Below are 23,124 nucleotides of genomic sequence, written 5' to 3'. Positions count from 1 at the left end.
TAATACTGGGGACTTCAATACTCCACTAGTACTAGACAGATCATCAAGACAGAAAGTCAACAAAGAAACAATGTGCATAAACTATACCCTAGAACAAATGGGCTTAACAGATATTTACAGAACATTTCACCCAATATCTGCAGAATGTACATGCTATTCATCAGTTCAAAAAACATCCTCCAAGATAGACCATATGATAGGACACAAAACAAGTCTCAATAAATCTAAGAAAATTGAAATTATATCAAGTACTCTCTCAGACCATAGTGGAATAAAATTGGAAATCAACTCCAAAATGAAGTCTCATAGTCATACAAATACATGAGAATTGAATAACCTGCTCCTGAATGATCATTAGGTCAATAATGAAATCAAGATAGAAATTTAAAAATCTTTGAACTGAATGACAGTAGCGACACAACCTATCAAAACTTCGGGGATATAGCAAAAGTGGTGCTAAGAGGAAAGTTCATAACATTGAATGCCTACTTCAAAAAGTTTGAAAGAACACAGACAATCTAAGGTCACACATCAAGGAACTACAGAAACAAGAACAAACCAAACTCAAACTCAACAGAAGAAAAGAAATTATAAAGATCAGAGCAGAACTAAGTGAAATGGAAACAAAACAAAAATACAAAAATAAGTGAAACAAAAAGCTGGTTCTTTGAAAAGATAAACAAAATTGAAAGACCATTGGCAAGATTAACCAAGAAAAAAAGGAGAGAATATCCAAATAATCTCAACTAGGAGTGAAACAAGAGATATTACAACCGATACTACAGAAATATAAAAATTTATTCAGGGCCACTGTGAACACCTTTGCATACACAAACTAGAAAACCTAGAAAAGATGGACAAATTTTTGAAAATATACAGCCCTCCTAGATTAAACCAGGAAGAAATAGAAACTCTGAACAGACCAATAATAAGTGGCAAGATTGATATGGTAATTTAAAAGTTACCCCCCCCAAAAAAAAAAAACAGTCGAGGACCAGACAGATTCATGTCTGAATTTTATCAGACATTCAAGAAAGAATTGGTACCAATCCTATTGACATTATTCCAAAGAATAGATAATGAGGAAATCTTCCCTAAATCATTCTATGAAGCCAGTATCACCTTTATTCCAAAACCAGAAAAGGACATAACAAAAAAGAAAACTACAGACCAATATCCCTGATAAACATAGATGCAAAAATACTCAAAAAATACCGAATCCAACAGCGTGTCAGAAAGATAATCCAACATGAGCAAGTGGGTTCATACCAGGGATGCAGGGATTGTTTAACATATGCAAGTCAATAAATGTGATGCACCACATAAACAGAATTAGAAACAAAAACCACATAATAATCTCAATAGATGCAGAAAAAGCATTCAACAAAATCTAGCATACCTTTATAATTAAAACCCTTAGCAAAATTGGCATAGAAGGGACATACCTTAAGGTAATAAAAGCCATCTATGACAAACCCATAACTAACATTATACTGAATGGGGGAAACTTGAAAGCATTCCCCCTGAGAACTGGAACCAGACAAGGATGCCCATTTTCATCACTTCTATTCAACTCAGTACTGGAAGTCCTAGTCAGAGCAATCACACAAGAGAAAAAAAATAAAGGGCATTCAAATCGGTAAGGAGGAAATCAAACTGTCATTCACCGATGAGATAATCATACTCCTAGAAATCATATAATCATCACTAATGATCATGGAAATGCAAATCAAAACCACAAAAAAAAACCCTAAAGACTCATCCAAAAAGCTCCTAGATCTGATAAATGAAAATTTAGTAAAGTTTCAGGATACAAAATCTATGTACACAAACCAGTAGCACTCTATACATCAACAGCAACCAAACTGAGAATCAAATCAAGAACTCAATCCCTTTTACAACAGCTGCAAAAAAAAAAAAAAAAAACCCTTAGGAATATTTCTAGCCCAGGAGGTGAAAGACCTGTAGACAGAAAACTGCAAAACATGGCTAAAGAAATTACAGATGACACAAAGAAATGGAAACACATTCCATGTCCATGGATGAGTAGAATCAATATTGTGAAAATGATCATATTGCCAAAAACAATGTATGAATTCAATGCAATTCCCATCAAAATACCACCATCATTCTTCAGAGAACTAGATAAAACAATTCTAAAATTAATATAGAACCAAAAAAAGAGTCCACATAGCCAAAGCAAGACTAAACAAAAAGAACAAATTCAAAGGCATCACATTACACAACTTCAAACTATACTATAAGGCTATAGTCACCAAAACAGCATGGTACTGGTATTAAAACAGGCAAGTAGACCAATGGAACAGAAGAGAGAACACACAAAGAAAGCCAATTACTTAACAGTCAACTCATCTTCGACAAAGCAAACAAAGACCAAAAGCAGGGAAAGGACACCCTATTAAACAAATAGTGCTGGGATAAACGGCAGCTCAATGTAGAAGACTGAGACTGGATCCTCATCTCTCACCTTACACAAAAATCATCTCAAGATGGATCAAAGACTTAAATCTAAGACTTGAACCCATAAAAACCCTACAAGATAACATCAGAAAAACCCCTCTAGACACTGGCGTAGGCAAAGACTTTATGACCAAGAACCCAAAGGCAAATGCAACAGAAACACAAAGATAAATAGATGAGACTTAATTAAACTAAAAATCTTCTGCACAGCAAAAGAAATAATCAGCAATAATAATAAAAAATAAAATAAAAAAAATAATCAGCAGATGAAATAGACAACCCACCGAGTGGGAGAAAATATTTGCAAACTATGCATCCAACAAAGGACTAATAGGCAGAATCTACAAGGAACTCAAACAAATCAACAAGCAAAAAACAAACAATCCCACCAAAAAGTGGCATAAAGACGTGAATAGACAATTCTCGAAAGAAGATATACAAATGGCCAACAAACATGAAAATATGATCAACATCACTAATGATCAGGGAAATGCAAATCAAAACCACAATGCAACACCATCTTTCTCCTGCAAGAATAGCCATAATCAAAAAAATCAAAAGGTAACAGATGTTGGTGTGGATGTGGTGAAAAGGGAACACTTTCACACTGCTGGTAGGAATTTAAACTAGTATAATGACTATGGAAAACAGAATGGAAATTCCTGAAAGGGCTAAGTAGATCTACCATTTTATCCAGCAATCCCACTACTGGATATCTATACAGAGAAGTCATTATATGAAAAACATTCTTGAACATTCATGCTTACAGCAGCACGATTTGCAATTGCAAAAATATGGAACCATCCCAAATGTTCATCAACTGACTGGGTTAAAAAATGTGTTATATATATACACCATGGAATAATACTCAGCCATAAAAAGAAATGAAATAATAGCATTCACAGCAACCTGGATGGAATTGGAGGCCATTATTCTAAGTGAAGTAACTCAGGAATAGAAAATTAAATATTGGATGTTCTCACTCATAAGTGGGAGCTAAGCTGTGAGGACACAGAGGCATAAGAATGATACATAGACTTTGGGGACTGGGGGAAAAGAGTGGGAGGAAGGTGAGAGATAAAAGACTACACATTGGGTACATTGTACACTTCTCAGGTATACCAAAATCTCAGAAATCACCACTACAGAACTTATCCATATAACCAAATACCACCTATTTCCCCCCTACCAAAAAAAACAATTGAAATAAAAAATAGAAATAAAGAAATGAAGAAACAAAAAAAGAAAGAATACGGGCTTGGACTCTGACAAAATAGGTTATGGGAAGGGCAAGAAGGGGAAGTCTCTCAAGAGGAAACAAATGATTACTAGGAGAATTCAATGGGCTTGAAGAACATACAATGGTCTAGGACAATGTTTGGCCCACAGAGCAGACAATGGTTTGTGACAAAAGTTCATCTAGGTTTGTTGATAGACTAGTCTTCCTTCCTGCAATATGGGTTCGGTTCATGAAAAGTCAGGCAAGGGACCAGAAGTAATTGTTTACTTCTTTAGTGGGTCCAGACTTTTGCCAGATAAGGGAACTTCAGAGGATCCTATGCTTTGAGGCAGAGGGGGTGAGGAGATGGGTGTAGTAAGAAGGACCCTGAGGCTCTTTTTTTTAGTTCAGCATTTACAGGGTATCATATTTTGGGATATTAGTTTTGACCCCTACAAACGTATAAAACTCAGGATTTTTATAGGCCAGAGAAACTTCCTGATGAGTCTGGTTTCCTGATCTAAAAGTCCTAATGGGGAACTGATCATGGAGAATTATTCTGCAAGGAACTCAAAAAATGTATATATAACATGCTAGATTTGAACTGGGGTTTTAAAAGCTTCAGAGTCTTCTGTCTTCTCATGTATGTTCAGCAAGTACCAAATAAAGCAATTAAATGAGTTGACCCAAGGCCGAAGACTAGTGTGACTGATATCTAAAGACTTTGGAGGCCTGTTTTAAGCAGGAAAAAATGGTGCTTGGGCAGAGAAGTGCTTGACAGTCTGCAGAGGAGGGTGAAAGCAAAAACCCATCAGAGTCTTATTATTAAGGCCAAGCATTCGATGTTGCTTAAAAAAAAGTGGGGCTTTGGTGATATTATTCTCCCTGTCTATCTGTTCTCACTTTCTAAATAATCTCTTCCAATTCCCAAGTTTTAAAAATTACATCTAAATCTCTGGCCCTGGTCTGCACTCAACCTCAGACTTGTCTATCCAACAGCCTATACAACAACACAACTTGGTTGTCTAATGGGGTTCGCAAGCATAAGTATCTTCTGCCTGAAGATATGATACCCTGCAAAGCAAAACAAATATTTTTTGGATGAATGAACGAGTCAATGTTAGGTAGTAATAGCCAGAGAAGACAATGTGCAGCCTGGGTAGTATTCAAGGAATCTGAAAAAAGAGGAAGACCTCTAAGCCTGCAGAAACCAGGAGGAGCTAATATTGCTTAGGAAAGCCTGACTCCTGGATGGGACACCTTGGCCAGGGTCCAGGTACCTATGGGCCTAACAAAAGCAGAAGTATCTAAAACTGCTTAAGTCTGAATCTGTAATGATACATCTGAACTTATCTTAGCTTCAGAATCCCAGTGAATAATGCATCCAGGATGTAGGATTATGAGTATATAGGCATTACCTGAGGTGCAGAGGTAACTCAGGGGTAAGATACCCATTCATTCTTTTCAGACCAGAACCAGGACTGCTTTGTAAGAGAAGCCCTGACTTTTCTTTCTCTGGAGGCAGCTTTTTAAATCAGGTCTATATCCTGATTAGGTGCTTCATTTTTCATAAAAGAATGTTAACCTATTCCCAAGTCAGCCAACAGTTGTTGCACGCGGGTTGTTTTTATTCAATAACACAAATATCTGTAATCTCCTTACTTGTCAAGAAATATACTTCAGATTTTCTTCTGCCCAATGACCATGATATGATCATTTGTGAAAATGACACGCACGGTTGCCTGAAGAATTTTCCATCCATCCTTCTTAGAAATAAGTCATTCTTACAAGACTCTGCTGAGCCAGATCACTGAAGAAACAGGCCATATGACTGTTTCATTTCATATCGGCTATTACTCACCTGTCCTTGGGCATTATATCTTTAACATTCATTGGAGAACGTTATAAGGAAGAGCTCTAAGGTACTCCACATCTTATTAGCTATGCAAATATTGTTGATAAAGACTATGTTGTGACAGCCCATGGAAGAAGTCTCTCTGGACTCAGCTCCAAAAACATTCCAGTCTTCCCTAATCTACTGTCTTGTTTTCTCATGGACAACATGAGTCATGTAACTGATCATAGTTTCCTTTTGCAGGGTCTGTTGGAATGTTAGGAAATGAATTTTTCAACCACTTTACATGAGTTTGGGGTATTAACTTTATTGTGGGTTAACCTGCCCTTATCTTACTTTTGTTAATCTTTTATCTTTTCACGTATTTGTATAAACAGTAAATATAAAACTTACCTGTGTGTGTATATATTTTTTTATTTGAAAATTATTACCTTTTTTTATACTTTAAGTTCTAGAGTACATGTGCACAACGTGCAGAGTTGTTACATATGTATACATGTGCCATGTTGGTGTGCTGCACCCATTAACTCCTCATTTACATTAGGTATATCTCCTAATGCTATCCCTCCCCACTTCCCCCACTGCACGACAGGCCCTGGTGTATGATGTTCCCTGCCCTGTGTCCAACTGTTCTCATTGTTCAATTCCCAATTCCCACCTATGAGTGAGAACATGCGGTGTTTGGTTTTTTATCCTTGCAATAGTTTCCTGAGAATGATGGTTTCCAGCTGCATCCATGTCCCTACAAAGGACATGAACTCATCCTTTTTTATGACTGCATAGTATTCCATGGTGTATATGTGCCACATTTTCTCAATCCAGTCTATCATTGATGGACATTTGGGTTGGTTCCAAGTCTTTGCTATTGTGAACAGTGCCACAATAAACATACGTGTGCAAGTGTCTTTATAGCAGCATGATTTATAATCCTTTGGGCATATACCCAGTAATGGGATGGCTGGGTCATATGGTATTTCTACTTCTAGATACTTGAGGAATCGCCACACTGTCTTCCACAATGGTTGAACTAGTTTACAGTCCCACCAACAGTGTAAAAGTGTTCCTATTTCTCCACATCCTCTCCAGCACCTGTTGTTTCCTGACTTTTTGATGATAGCCATTTCTAACTGGTGTGAGATGGTATCTCATTGTGGTTTTGATTTGCATTTCTCTGATGGCCAGTGATGATGAGCATCTTTTCATGTGTCTGTTGGCTGCATAAATGTCTTCTTTTGGGAAGTGTCTATAGCCTTCGCCCACTTTTTGATGGGTTTGTTTTTTTCTTGTAAATTTGTTTGAGTTCTTTGTAGGTTCTGGATATTAGCGCTTTGTCAGATGAGTAGATTATGAAAATTTTCTTCCATTCTGTAGGTTGCCTGTTCACTCTGATGGTAGTTTCTTTTGCTGTACAGAAGCTCTTTAGTTTAATTAGATCCCATTTGTCAATTTTGGCTTTTGTTGCCATTGCTTTTGGTGTTTTAGACACGAAGCCCTTGCCCATGCCTATGTCCTGAATGGTATTGCCTAGGTTTTCTTCTAGGATTTTTATAGTTTTAGGTCTCTAAAATAATGATTTATATTTCATTTATCCAAATGCTATTTGTAAACAATTATTTGTTAACTTACCAAGGCCAGATGTCAACTATAATAATTTATTTTATTAGATCTGAGACCTACATCCTTTCTTCCTTTCAATTCATAGATAATAGTGTTTTCATTTAATAAATAACTGTGGATTTCATAAGTCTTAGGCTATAAAGTGGCTTATTTTATTTACTAACTATTTATTGAACACCAACTCTGTGCTAGGCAGTTTTCTGAGTATTAATGTACACAAATAAACAAGGTTACTACCCTTATATAGCATATATTCTGTGGCATGGAGTTAGGGGTAAATTAATAATAAACAAGCAAACGCATAAACAGGATAATTTCCAATCAGAGGCCAGACTTTTAAAACAATACACTGGGTTTATGTGGTGATAATTGGAGAGCGGTTTCAGACTGGGTTGTCAAGGAAGTCCTCTTTGGAGGTGACAGCTGATGAGGAGAGAGTCACGTAAATATCTTTAAGAGAAGAGAGCTCTAGACAGAAAGAAAAACAAGTATGATGTCCCTAATGTGAGGAATAGTTTGATGTATTGAAAAAAGGAAAAAAAAAAACATAATTAGCAAAAGAGAAAGTGGTGTAAGACAAGTCAGGATGTTGACAGAGACTATATTAGATAGAGATAAGGGATGTATAAAGAATTCAAAGTTATGTGGAAGAAGTCACTGTATAGCCACTTTAAATTGCATAATGGGAAAATAACTTTCTAAAGAGGTGACATCTAAACTGAGGCTATAGAGATGCTGAGCTGGTAGAAAAACCTTCGGGCTACTGAAGAGTCAAGCAAGAAGAGGACAGAAGAGTGGCCACTGGATTTGACAAGTTGAGGTTGTTCATGATCCTGACAATCAAAACATATTCATGGATTGTTAAGAAAAGAAGCCTGATTAGAATAAGTTAAAGAGAAATAAAATATATGCCATATTTAGGGATAAGAAGACTCAAGATAAAAAATATTTCAATTCTGTCTCATTTTGTCCTCAAATTTAAACAAAATTTAGTGAAAAGGTCTTCAGGGTTTTCATGATCTTGACATAATATTCATAAAATGAATATGGAAATACAAAGTACTAGAAATTTCTACAAATACTTTGAAGAAAGTACTGGGAGATATGGTCTATTAGATATCAAAATTTATTGTAAAACTACAGTAAATAAGAGAATTATACAAGTGAAGTATTAAACCCATGAAATAACATAGAGATCCAGGAAATACATATTTTTGTGCATATAAATATGCAAAATATATATTTGTGCATATAAGATACACATGACATTACAAAGCTGTGGAGAAATGGTGGGCTACTCATTCATAATGCTAAGACAAATGGACAAAAGATATGAACAGGTGATTTGAAAGAAAGAAAAACGGATGGCCAATACACATATGAAAATCTGTTCTACATGCCTAGGTATCAGAGTGACATGGTTTGGCTGTGTCCCCATCCAAATCTCATCTTGAATTGTGGTTCCCATAATCCCCAGGTGTTATGAGAAGGACCTGGTGGGAAGTGGTTGCATCATGGTTGGGGGGAGGTGAGGGTGATTTCCCTCATGCTGTCCTCATGATAGTGAGTGAGTTTTCATGAGATCTGATGGTTTTATAAGCATCTGGCATTTCCCTGCTGGCACTTCTCTCTCCTGCTGCATTGTGGAGAAAAAAGTGTTTGCTTCCCATTCCACCACGATCATAAGTTTCCTGAGGCCTCCCCAGCCATATGGAACTGTGAGTTAATTAAACCTCTTTTCCTTATGAATACTCAGTCTCAGGTATTTCTTCAAAGCAGCATAAGAACAGAGTAATACAGCAAATTGGTACCAGGAGTTGGGTACTGCTATAGGAATACCTGAAAATGTGGAAGTGATTTTGGAACTGTGTAACATGCAGAGGTTGGAACAGTTTGGAGGGCTCAGAAGAAGACCAGAAAAAGTGGGAAATTATGGGACTTCCCAGAGACTTGTTAAATATCTTTGACCAAAATGCTGACAGTGATATGGACAATGAAGTCCAGGCTGAGGTGGTCTCAAATGGAGATGAGGAACTTGTTAGAAACTGGAGTAAAGGTCACACTTGCTATGTTTTAGCAAAGACACTGGCGGCTTTTTGCCCCTGCCCTAGAGATCTGTGGAACTTTGAACTTGAGAGAAGAGATTTAGGGTATGTAGCAGAAAAAATTTCTAAGCAGCAAAGCATTCAAGAGAGGACAGAGCATAAAAGTTTTGAAAATTTGCGGCCTGGAAAATGCAGTAAAAAAGAAAAACCAATTTTCTGAGGAGAAACTCAAGCCAGCTTCAGAAATTTGCATAAGTAGCAAGGAGTCAAATGTTAATCACAAGACAATGGGGAACATGTGTCCAGGTAATGTCAGGATCTTCATGGCAGCCTCTCCTGTGACAGACCTGGAGGCCTAGGAGGGAAAAATGCTTTCCTGGGCTGGGTCCAGGACCTCCTGCCCTGCTCTGTGCAGCCTCAGAACTTGGTGCCCTGAGTCCCAGCTGCTCCAGCCATGGCTAAAAGTGGCCAAGGTATAGTTTGGGCCACTGCTTCAGAGGGTATAAGCCATCAGGCTTGGCAGCTTCCACATGGTGTTGGTCCTGTGGGTGCACAGAAAACAAGAACTGAGATTTGGGAACCTCCACCTAGATTTCAGAAGTTGTATGGAAATGCCTGGATGTCCAGGAAAAGGTGTGCTGCAGGGGTAGAGCCCTCATGGAGAACCTCTGCTACAGCAGTGCAGAACGGAAATGTGGGGTCCAAGCCCCCATACAGAGTCTGCACTGGGGCACTGCCTAATGGAGCTGTGAGAAGAGGGCCACCATCCTCCAGGCCCCAGAATGGTAAATCCAATGACAGGTTGCCCTGTAGTCCTAGAAAAGCAAGAGGCACTCAATGCCAGCCCATGAAAGCAGCCAGGAAGTGCGCTGGACCCTACAAAGTCATAGGGTCAGAGCTGCCCAAGGCTATGGGGGCCCACCTCTTGCATCAGCATGACTTGGATGTGAGACATGCAATCAAAAATCATTTTGGCACCTTAAGGTTTAATGACTGCCCTATTGGATTTCCAACTTGCATAGGGCCTGTATCCACTTTGTTTTGGCCAATTTCTCCCATTTGAAATGGGTGTGTTTACCTAATGCCTCTACCCCCATTGTATCTCAGAAGTAACTAACTTGTTTTCTCTTTTAAAGCTCATAGGCAGAAGGGACTTGACTTGCCTGGTCTCAGATGGGACTTTGGACTTGGAATTTGGGGTTAATGCTGAAATGACCTAAGACTTTGGGGGACTACTGGAAAGGCATGATTGTGTTTCCAAATATGAGGACATAAGATTTGGGGGTGGAATAATATGGTTTGGCCATATCCCCAGCCATATCTCACCTTGAATTATAATTCCCATAATAATCACATGTCATGAGAGGGACCCAGTGGGAAGTGATTGGATCATAGGGGCAGGTTACTCCATGTTGTTCTCATGATACTGAGTGATTTTTCATAAGATCTGATGGTTTCAAAAGCATCTGGCATTTCCCCTGCTGGCACTTCTCTCTCTTGCTGCCTTGTGAAGAAAGAAGTGTTTGCTTCCCCTTCCACCGTGACTGTAAGTTTCCTAAGGTCTCCCTATCCACATAAAACTGTGAGTCAATTAAACCTCTTTTTGCTGGGCGTGGTGGCTCATGCCTGTAATCCCAGCATTTTGGGAGGTCGAGCTGGGTGGATCACGAGGTCAGGAGTTTAAGACCAGCCTGACCAGTGTGGTGAAACCTTGTCTCTACTAAAAATACAAACATTAGTTGGGCATGGTGGTGGGCACCTGTAGTCCCACCTACTCAGGAGGCTGAGGCAGGAAAATCGCTTGAACCCGGGAAGCAGAGGTTGCAGTAAGCCAAGATCATACCACTGCACTCCAGCCTGGGTGACAGTGAGACTTCATCTCAAAAAATAAAAATAAAAAAAAATTAAACCTCTTTTCTTTATAAATTACCCAGTCTTGAGTATTTCTCCATAGCAGCATGAGAACAGACTAATACATAGGGAAATGCAAATTAAAATTATAGTGAGACACCATTTTAAACTAATCAGTTTGGCAAAATTAAAAAGTCTGACAATTCAAGTGTTGGCATGAATGTGGAGAAATAAGAACTTCTCATTTATAATTGGTATAAATGGAAATTTGTATAATACCTGTCAACAGAGAATAAACTCAATAGCAGTTATTTAATGAAATATTAAACAAAATTGAAATGAATAAATTAGTATAAATAAATCTCAAGAACATAATGTTGACCAAAGAAATAAGTTGTAAAATGATATGTACAATATATTATTTATTTAACATTTGAAAGCTCATAAGAACAATACAAATATATATTTGTGCATTAGTATATATAAATATGCATAGACATGATAAACACCAAATCCAGGTTAATAGTTGATGGTTAAGAGTTAACAGTTGATGATGGAAGATGAGGAAAGCTGAAGGACTATCCATCTGATTACAACTATTTTTGTATTTAAAATTTTTTTATAATATCAAATGTATATTAGATTCAGGGGGCAAATGTGCAGGTTTCCCACATGAGTATACTGCATGATGCTGAGGTTTGGGTTAGGAATGATTCCATCACCAAAATAGTGAGCAAAATACCCAGCAGTTAGTTTTTCAACCCTTGGCCCCCTCTCACACTCTCCCCATAGAGTGTCTATGGTTGCCATCTCTATGCCCATAAATATCCAATGTTATAGCTCCCTCTATAAGGGAGAACATACAGTATTTGGTTTTCTGTTCCTACATTAATTCGCTTGGGATAATGGTCTGTAGCTACATCCATGTTCCTGCAAAGGACATAATTTCATTCTTTATATGGCTGCATAGTATTCCATGACATATGTATACTACATTTTTTTATCCAGTCCACCACTAATGGGGACTTAGGGTGATTCCATGTCTTTGCCATGCTGTGATGAACTTTCAAGTGCATGTATCTTTTTGGTAAAATGATTTATTTTCTTTTGGATATAAACTCCAGCAATGGGACTGCTGGGTCAAATAGTAGTTCTGTTTTAAGGTCTTTGAAAAATCTCCAAACTGATTTCCACAGTGACTGAACTAAGTTGCATCCCCATCAACAGTGTATAAGTGTTACCATTTCTCCACAGCCTCACCAGCATTGTTGTTTTTGACTTTTTACTAATAGCCATTCTGACTAGTATGAGATAGGTGAAGTCTGGGCAGGTAATCATCAGGATGGTAATATTAAGAAGAAGGAGAGGAATGGTTTTTTGTAAACTGGGAAGTTAACTTATAGAGAAAACTCACAAAGTTATGTGTTAAATTGATCTAGGCCAATTTAGGTGAATACAGATAGTTTGTTTAGAATGTTACATGGGCACTAATAGTTGAAAGTGGTTTAGAGGTAGCTACTCTCCTACAACCTTCTTATCAGGTTTCAGTAAAAGAAAGAATCAAACCAAAATCTTCCACACATGCAAACTATTATTAAAGCCTGTTCTGTAAGTTCAATGAAATCCCACTTTGGTTTCAAAAAAGGATTGAAGTCCTTCCAACCATGCCTTACATGAGCTTTCTTTGGTACAAATGCAAGACAGTCTAGGGGCAAATTTAAGTGACCTCATTTTCATCCTCCTCCAAAGATATGACTAGGCAACAGGACTCTTGAAGGAACAAGCTTCCAACTTCATCCTAAAAATGAAGAGTAACACAATAGACTCATGTCAGAACAGGAAATCTTTCTAAAATATTTTAACCAATTCACACATTTTAACTATTGTTAATATCACTTAGTACATGCCCATTTCCATGATCTAATTAACAAGCCACTGATCTCACCAATGAATGTCCAACTCTATCCTTCATTATGCTAGTATTTAAAACTCTGGTGTTAATCTGAATTAAAAGTCATTGAAGATTGTAGTAACCATGTTTGGAGTGTGGCTTCTTTGCTGAATTTCTGTTTGAGACTCGAGGTAACAAATTTCTCTCATTTTTACTGATAGTTAATAAGTGTAGGATTCTAACTTGTGATCAGTGACTGTGCTTAAATCACTTATTAGCTATGACATGGTGAGAACTTCCTTAGCCTCCCTAAGCTCTAATGTCCTCATATGCAACATGACAATAGTAATCACCTAATATGGTTAATACAGAAATTAAAGACATCTAAAGGGCTTAAAACTCAAAAATATTTATTATGATTAGTGTTTTGGCTAGCATTTTTTGTGCGGCATCACATTGAAAGGTACTGAACTGGTAACCCCATTTCATTTTCTTTATATGCATTGTATCACTTTTAGATTGTATGCTCCTACAGAGCATATGTCTATGTGTTTCATGCTCTAACACTTTTTTGAGTCCTACAAAGTGAAGCAATTCAGGAACTTCTTTTTAAGCGAATGCTTGTTAAGCAGACACAATCTTGCACTAGCAGATCTTGAACTCGATCTCTTTCACTCTCTTCCTCCCTTAACTGTGCTACATACTTCCACCATGCCTCTTGCTCTGCCTCTATACAATCCTTTAAAAAAAAACTTCTCTAAAGAGAATTCTCACTCAGTGTCTCTTTTTCACCATCCAATTACTCTCTAATGCACTGCAAGCTGACTTCCTTCCCCACTAAGCTACTACTGAAATGGCCTCCCAAAGGTCACAGATTCCTCCTTATCACAGTTTAAGCAGAGTTTCCTCAGCACTAATCTTGATTCTCTTTTCAGCCCTTGACTCTGCTGACTCTCCACTCTTCCTTGCCGTGTACCTAAGTGCTCAGGCAATAAACACTGCAGGAATGCAAGCCACAAAGATATTTCAGCAGCATCATTTAAACTGGGTTTTAATGTCTCTCAATTCAAGTCACTCTGCTCTTAGAATGTGCAACATTTATCATGACTTCTGCAACCACATATAGAAGGGAATATATGTAACTTGCTGAGACCAAACATGTGGATTCTCTTAGCAGTTGTGGCTAATTATTTTTGAAAAGTCTGCATTTCAAAATACATGCAGATTGACACATTTATGATTTAAAAAAAAAAAAGTTACCTGCTTGTGTGCTTTTCTAGTGTGTGGCTTCTGATTATGTTTACCAATGGACTAGATCAGTTTATTCTGTGTTTGCTGTATTTATTACCAAGAAGTTGGAGAGAGGCAAGGAAGAAAGACAGGAAAGAACCCTACATTAAGAGCCCTCAGAGGAAGGCTGACCTGCTTTTTCTCCACAAGAGGATGGGATTATTCAACCCTTCCCACACTGGGATTCATTAAAGAGGTCTCTAAGAAAATAATGAGTGTGGATGAGGATGTAGGACCTCTGTGCCTGGGTTGCTATCTATCTCATCCTCACTAAAACTGTCATCTTGAGGCCCTATGGTTGCTTCTCTTCATTCTTGCTCTAGTGCAGTCAGCTTTTGGTAGGTTCCATCCCTTCCTTCTCCCTCATTATGTCTGAGGAATCCCTTTTTGTTTAATCCTGTAGTTTTTAGCTGACAGCCAAAGTGAGATGGATCCAGAGGGTAGACTCAAGGGATGGAAGCCTACCTTAGATGACATCCCAGTTAATGTTACCCTTGTGTTTCTGTGTATTATATCCCTAATTTCTAAGTTATAATAATGAAGGGAAAACTCTCTGAGTTACACAGAGTGTATCTTCTATTAACAACAAAGGCATTTCTTCACAACATCCAGAAATACAGGTGAGGACATTAGGGTTTTTTCATAACCAATAGAACCTATTCCTTCCAGATTACAGATTTCATACATACGGCAGTGCCTAACTGCCCCTCCTAGTAGTGGTTCCTTCTAGGAGAAGTTCAGCTACTCCTGACACATTTTAATGGTGATAGAAATGTTTCAAGAGTCCCCTGTGCCTGCCTGGAGTGGAGAGACAAATAAACAGCCAATAATATAGCAAAGAGAAACCTAGAAACAGTAAGAGGACATTAGTCCTACTACCAAAGAAAAGACTACACCATTCCAGACACAGAAATTTTCTAGATTCCTAGGTAGTCACCTTACCTAAGTTTAAATTAGTAGATGTAATGTGAAGGAAAAGATCAATGTAAACAGTGAGCTTTTCATAGGACCCTGCCTTTTCAATGGCTTCTCTTCTGTTCAGTGTTGTTAATTTGTCCAGTATCAGTTGCTTTCTCAGCATGTTTTCCCTATAGAGGGAACATAGTGAGGAGCAATGGAAAGAACATAGGCTTTGAAAGTAGAGCGATCTTGGGTGGAAAACCTGCTTCAGTTTTGTTAGTTGCATAATTGAATAATGTACTCACCATTTCTAACCCTCAGTTTTCTCATCTGTGAGATGTAAATAAAAATAGTACTTGCAAGCTGGGTGCAGTGGCTCACACTTGTAATCCCAACACTTTGTGAGGCCAAGACAGGAGCAGCACTTGAATCCAGGAGTTTGAGGCCACTTTGGGCAACAGAGTGAGACCCCATTTCTACAAAAAAATAAAAAATCTCTAATAAAATTTAATTTAAAAAAATAGTACTTGCCTCATGGGGGTGCTGGGAAAATGTCATACTATGCATATAAAGCACTTAATTGAGTGTTTTATATTTAATAGGAACTCAAAAAAATGTGTCTATTTCGATTAACAAAAGGAATCATTTCTTTGTGATATTAACTGATTCATTTTGGTAAACATGATATGGTTTGCTCTGTGTCTCCACCCAAATCTCATCTTAAATTGTAATCCCCACATTCCAGGGGAGGGACCCTGTGGGAAGTGATTGGATCATGGGGGCAGTTTCCCCCGTGCTGTTCTCATGACAGCGAGTGAATTCTCACAAGATCTGATGGTTTAAAAGTCTGGCACTGCCCCCCTTCCTGTCTCTCTCCTGCCACCATAAGAAGACGTGTGTTGCTTCCCCTTCCGCCATGATTGTAAGTTGTCTAAGACCCCGGAGTCATGCTTTCTGTTAAGCATGCCTGTTAGTCAAACTTTTTTTCTTCATAAATTACCCAATCTCAGGTAGTTCTTTATAGCAGTGTGAAATGGATTAATATAAAACTTATAGGCCGGGCGCGGTGGCTCAAGCCTGTAATCCCAGCAGTTTGGGAGGCTGAGACGGGCGGATCACGAGGTCAGGAGATCGAGACCATCCTGGCTAACACGGTGAAACCCCGTCTCTACTAAAAAAATACAAAAAACTAGCCGGGCGAGGTGGCAGGCGCCTGTAGTCCCAGCTACTCGGGAGGCTGAGGCAGGAGAATGGCGTGAACCCGGGAGGCGGAGCTTGCAGTGAGATGAGATCCGGCCACTGCACTCCAGCCTGGGCGGCAGAGCGAGACTCCGTCTCAAAAAAAAAAAAAAAAACAAAAAACAATATAAAACTTATTATTTATATCTACTGATTTCAGATGAAGGAATATATCTGCAAAGATATACTGCCTTTTCCACCCTACCTTGTACAGTTTAAATGTACCACTGAAATTCTGCCAGAAAATACAGGGGAAAGCTTATCTCTTTAAGAATATACAATTATAGTTGACACCTTGAAGAAGCACTTCTGGATTAATTAACAGTGACCCATAATTAAACGCAACAGTAATTAGAGAACAACTTGATGGTCCCAGAAAGCATTGTCTTGGGAATTATGAATGCTTATCATTCTCGTTTGCTTCCTAAGTGGGAGTTATCAACATTAGTTACCCAGATTTTTCATCAAAAGTGGGAAAAATGCATAAGGTACTTCCATCAAGAGAAACTTTTAAGTATTTATTATTTTAAAAGAAAATAAATGCTTTTATATTCATATCTATGATAGAGGATACCTTCTTGAACACAAATTAGTCTATCCTATACTTTTCTTTAAGCAACACGTTTCATTAAGAAGACTATTAAGAGAAAATCGTTTTCAGAACTTGAAATTGTTGGTTTCTTTCCTAGAGAAAGAAGAGATATTTCACAACAGGGTTATAAATGTAAGTATAACATAGAACTATATAGCAAACCAAAAGAGAAGTATTTCTTCAGCTGACATGAATGTATTTTAGAAATATTTATGTATAAATATGTATCTAGTCTATTGCATTCTCATATCATTTTTTCTACATATAATCAAGAAAAAATCTATTCATCTTTCACCTAGTTCATTTCTCATTTTCAGATACATTGTTATAAGTAGGATTATATGCTAATTGATGGTAATTTTCTTTAAATATTACCAAAATAATCTGTAGTTGAAGGTAAGAGCTAAAAATCCATTACCTCTGACCACCTCTGGATACCCCAAGAAAATAATGTTTAAAGAATTTTTTAAAGTATGAAACCACAACAAACCATGAGAAAGAAGACAACAGTAATAAAGTTTTAGACTTTCTGCAGCTGACATTTTCAGTATCTAAATGAATGTTGTTTGCAACCTAGAATTCTATATCCAGCCAAACTATCAACCAAATATGAGGGTAGATGGAAACCATTTTCAAACATGTAAGATTTTAAATTTATCTACCACAAACTTTCAGTAATGTACTAGAGCATGTGGTCTGCTAAAACAAGAGATTAAGTTAAGAAAGAAGACAATACAGGATCCAGAAATCACAGGATCCAACACCAGAGAGAGGTTGAAGGAATCCTCAGAATGATTGCGAAGGGTAATCCCCAGATGACTGCTGTGAACAATGACAAGAAATTAAATAATACAGACTGGAGAGGGTTAGAAAGCCCTGGGAAAGACAGACTACTTGAAGTATTTAACTATGTGAAGAGATTTACATATCCAGGGTAACATTTGGGGATAATTTATTATTTTGTATTTAGAAACTAAGAAAAGGGGTTTTTTTATTTTTTAAATGAGACAATTGCAAAAAGTATCATAGAAGGATAGTAGTGAAGGGTGTAGGCTCTTGGTAAGGTGCTGTGGCTCATGCCTATAATCCCAGCACTTTAGGAGGCCAAGGATGCTGGATCACTTGAGACCAGAAGTTCGAGACCAGCCGCCTGGGCAATATGGTGAAACCCCATCTTTACAAAAACTACAAAAAATCAGCCAGGTGTGGTGGCATCTACCTACAGTCCCAGATACTCAGGAGGCTAAGGTGGGAGGATCACCTGACCCCAGGGAAGTTGAGGCTGAAATGAGCCAATGAGTCATGACCACGCCGTTGCACTCCAACCTGGGTGACAGAGTGAGACCCCCAGCTCAAACAAAAAAACAAAATAGTGTAGGCTTTTGAACCAGGCTCTTTAGGTTCAAGTCCTGGCTCTGCCACATATGCTTTATTCTCCTCAAATTTAAAAGACATAATATTAATAGTACTTATATTGTCATATTGAGTAATCTATGAATAATCTATGGACATTTCTAAGAACAATGTCTATCCACAACACAAGAAAGAGCTCAATATACAGTAGTAATTGCAGTGTGTTTCATGGCTCCACAATATGCAGCATGTATACAGTCAAAATAATATGAAACCAAACATTCAAAAACTAAAATTACAATAATACTGATGCAGAAAGATGGAAAGATGTTTATGGTGAGTGGAAAGGGTATGTGTGGAAGTAAAGTTATTCTCAACATCCATTATTTGATAATACCTAAAAGTGAAAACCTCCAAAATATAATAGAGGCATGTTATTTAGAAGTGCAAATGAGACTACTAGAAGAATTAGCTTGATGAAGTAAAAATGGCTCCCCTTTGAAATAAGTCATGGGTAGAAGAAAGGCACAATTTTTTTCTTACAAACTTTGTAGAAAAAAAGTATTTGACTCCTTAAACTCAGTGTGTACAGATTTTAAACATTAAAACCAGAGTTAAAACAAAAAAGCCACCTGTATGTAATTCCAAATCAAAAGCAATTTATAAAGCAGAACACAGAAGAGAATGGAGACAGCTTCGCTACCTGCGGAGACTAATACAAATTGCATAACCATATCCTTTCAGGGATAGCAATTAAGCTCTTTTAATGGATGTTTCTTGTACATGTCATTTTAGAAAACATCTGAACCTAACTGTCAGCCTCATTCTCTGTTTGGCAGGACTTCCCCTGGCTCTCTGTGTCACTGTAACAGGTGAATAACTAAGAAAAAAGTGGTCTGTAGACTCTTGTTTATAACGGCATCTAGGGTCCTGGAGCTAGGCTGACAGATGCTCCTCCAGAAGGTTAATGAGATAAAGGTTCCTCCAGCTGGCCCTTAAGCAGAGATTACACCTAAGGGAAAGACAAGCAGATTATTCCAGAAACAGACACTGCTACCTGTTCTTCATAAATTAACATCCTCACAAAGGTAAACCGAGAAGGTTATCCTCTATCATCTGGTACCAGTATTTAATTATTTTTCACATTTCTGTTGCTTTTTAATGAGATTTGAGGTTGTTCTGATTGTTATCAGAATTACCAATGCTCAAAAGCCAGAATGTATTTGGAAACTAGGAGAGCTATTTTTGTTTTTTGGATTTTTCTCCAAGTTCAAGGAACCGAAGGTAAGTTACGTAAATGTTTATTTTTAAATTGCTTATTTATAAAATCTACTTACAGAAGTGAATATTTAGAGCCAACAAGGCCACCAATTTATCTCACAAGCTAGTATATAGTAGGCCTTGAATAAATATTGCCTGCTTGATTGAATAATTAATTATCAGAAATGATTTTCACTTGATTTGATATTTACTACATGATCTTAAGTGCAGTGAATACTAACATAATAGGAGAGATGAATGCATCCTATTTGCTGTTCTAAAACATTCATTGAAAATTCCTATTATTAATGCAAATAACATTAGTAGATCCATGAAACTGACTCCATTTATCCACCAAAACTCAATAAATAAAACCTAAAGGTAAAATTAATGTTTTAAGTCATTTATGGCCAGACCAAAAAAAAGTGTTTCTTACCTTCTCACAATGAAATCATGAGTTGCTTTCCCTTACAAAATAGCAAGTATTCTTCATCTTCAGGGTTTATGATGAAAACCAACTTCAAAATTTGGTTGTTTTTGAAGTTGTACGCATAAAAGAACTAGGCAGTGTATGTTCTTATGGCAAATCTGCATCTGAATATGAAATTAAAATAAGCCACAAACAGGATGTTTTAAGAAAAATGTATTTAAAAAAAGAAAAAAAAATCCTGTTGGAGAAAATGTGACTTTTTTATATAAGGATAAGCCTAACTATTATAATATACTCAATCTTTTTAAGACATTTGAAGTCAATAAGGTTAAGGTTTTCTTTAAGGATGACATAGCTTCAAGATGATAAACACTTTAACTAAAGTATTAGTTTGGAATATCCATGAAAAAGTAAAATTAATAGTCATTGCATGTGTAAGTCACAAAATAACTGTGATTCCATCAGTTATTTTATATGAAACTTCTCAGTGGTTGCATTTGGAGGGAGAAAAAAAATTTCTGGAAAAAATTTCTTCGTGTTTTGTCACGTATAAACAATAGTGAAAGAAGCAAAAGTTTATTCACTTTTTCATTAAATTATCAATTACATTTATAAAATCATTTTAATTAGAAATAATGAGATTTTGGTATATTCTGAACTGAATCTGATGAAGTAAACTAATTTGACTATTTCATAGACTTGATCAAGCAATTCAGCTGTGTTACATTTTTTGTTACATTAATACTGTTAATTTAACTATTTTTTCTATTTTCATATATTACATATCAGCTATTATAAACAATTCCAAATATATATAATTATATATAATTATTTATATGTAACATTTATAATTATGTTATATAATTATTTATATATAACATTAATTATATATGTTATATAATTATGTATAATTATATATACATTCTAATGTATTACATATACATATAATTTAATATATATAATATATTACATATATAGGAAGTGAAATGAAATAAACTTATCAAAAAAACTGCCATTTGTTATATGCTTACTTCTAGGAAACAATGTCCGATAATTGCGTAACAAAAAATCCTAACATGTTACTTGTTTTTTTTTTTTAATATAGATTTAGGGAGTACAAGTGTAGTTTTGTTACACCCGTATATTGCATACTGGAGAAATCTGGGCTTTAGTGTAACCATCACCTGAATAGGGTACATTGTACTCATTAGGTAATTTTTCATCCCTCATTCCCCTTCCACTCTCCCATCTTTTTGAGTACCCAGTGTCTATTGTTCCACTCTCTTATGTCTTTCTTGTGTACACATTATTTAGCTCCCACTTATAAATGAGACCATATGATACTTGACTTTCTATTTCTTAGTTATTTCACTTAAGAGAGTGGCCTCCAGTTCCATCCAGGTTGCTACAAAAGCCATTATTTCATTCATTTTTTGGTTGAGTAGCATTCCATTGATATATAACCAATAAAGAAAATGGTTATTTTCTTTATTCATTCATTAGTTAATGTTCACTAGGGTTGATTCCACATCTTTGCTATTGGGAATACTGCTGCAATAAATATTAAAATGCAGGTATCTTTCTGATATAATGATTTCTTTCCCTTTGGGTAGATACCCAGCAGGGGATTGCTGGATCAAAGGGTAGTTCTATTTTTGGTTCTTAGGTAAATCTCCATATTATTTTCCATAGAGGTCATACTAATTTACATTTCTGCCAACAGTGCATAAGCATTTACTTTTCTCCACGTCTGTTATTTTTTGACTTTTGAAAATTAGCCATTCTGACTGATGTGAGATAGTATCTCAGTGTGGTTTTAATTTGCACTCCTCTGAGATTAGTGACATTGAGCTTTCTTTCATATGCTTATTGGTCATTTGTATGTCTCCTTTTGCAAAATATCTGTTCATGTTCTTTGTTAATTTTTTAAAATAATTTTACCTTTTATTTTAGATACAGGGCATACATATGCAGGTTAGTTACATAGGTATATTGCATGATGCTGAGTTTTGGGGTACAATTGACCTCATCATGCAGGTACTTAGCACAGTACTGAAGAAAAAGTCCTTCAACCCTTGTCTCCTTCTTGCGCTGTTCCCTCTAGTAGTTCCAAGTGTCTATGGTTGCCATCTTTATGTCCATGGGGACCCAGTGTTAACAGCTCCCGCTTATAAGTGAGAACATGCAGTATTGGGTTTTCTGTTCCTGCATTAATTTACTTAGGATAATGGTCTCCAGCTTTATTCATGTTGTTACAAAGGACATGATTTCATTTTTGGGGTTTTTTTAATGGCTGCAAAGTGTTTTATGGTGTATATATATATATATATATCACATTTATTTTTTGATCCACCAATGATGGGCACCTAGGTTGATTCCATGTCCTTGCTGTTGTGAATAGTGCTGTGATGAGCTTGCAAGTGTATGCGTCTTTTTGGTAGAATGATTTATTTTCTTTTGGATATATACCCAGTAATGGGATTTCTGGGTCAAATGGTAGCTCTGTTTTAAGTTATTTAAGAAATCTTCTTTGACCACTTCTTGATGGAGTTATTTAGTTTTTTCTTATTGAGTTGTTTGCATTCCTTATAGATTCTGGATATTAGCCCTTTGTTAGGTACATAATTTGCAAATATTTTCTTCCATTTTGTGTGACGTCTATTCACTCTGTTGAATATTTCTTTTACTGTGCACAAGCATTTTACTTTAATTAAGTCCCATTTGTCTATTTTTGGTTTTGTTGCATTTGCTTTTGAGGCCTCAGTAACAAATTATTTGTGCTGGCTAATGTCCAGAAGAGTCTTTCCTAGGTTTCCATTTATAATGTTTAGAGTTTTAAGGTCTCATGTTTAAGTCTTTTATCTATCTTGAGCTAATTTTTATATACAGTGAGGGATATTGGTCCAGTTTAATTCTTCTGCATATGGCTATCCAATTTTCCCAGTACCATTTATTGAATAGTATCTTCTTTCCCCAGTGTGTGTTTTTGTTGACTATGTCAAAGATGAACTGGTTGTAGGTATGTGGGTTCTCTACTCTGTTCCATTCTATATATATATTTTTATATCAGTGCTATGCTGTTTTGATTACTATAGCCTTGA

At 36.7% G+C, this 23,124-nt stretch overlaps 3 protein-coding genes across 5 annotated transcripts in view; all 3 read left to right on the top strand.

Moving 5' to 3' along the window:
• The window catches only part of COL12A1 (collagen type XII alpha 1 chain), a 1,021,934-nt gene that overhangs the window by 17,052 nt on the left and 981,758 nt on the right, over positions 1-23,124 (top strand). The gene's annotated exons all lie outside the window — the stretch shown is intronic.
• LOC126952142 (cytochrome c oxidase subunit 7A2, mitochondrial) overlaps positions 1-23,124 on the top strand; it is a 1,153,643-nt gene that overhangs the window by 309,315 nt on the left and 821,204 nt on the right. The window lies entirely within an intron of this gene.
• IMPG1 (interphotoreceptor matrix proteoglycan 1) overlaps positions 19,369-23,124 on the top strand; it is a 146,106-nt gene continuing 142,350 nt past the window's right edge. For both annotated transcript variants that reach the window (XM_050786503.1, XM_050786502.1), the window contains exon 1: positions 19,369-19,617. In XM_050786503.1, coding sequence (XP_050642460.1) covers positions 19,551-19,617 — 67 coding nt within the window. In that variant the 5' untranslated portion in view covers positions 19,369-19,550. The remainder of the gene's footprint in view (positions 19,618-23,124) is intronic.

This window comes from Macaca thibetana, chromosome 4 (assembly GCF_024542745.1).
Source record: "Macaca thibetana thibetana isolate TM-01 chromosome 4, ASM2454274v1, whole genome shotgun sequence".
NCBI classification, from domain to species: Eukaryota; Metazoa; Chordata; class Mammalia; order Primates; family Cercopithecidae; genus Macaca; species Macaca thibetana.
This window is presented reverse-complemented; position numbering and strand designations above follow the sequence as displayed.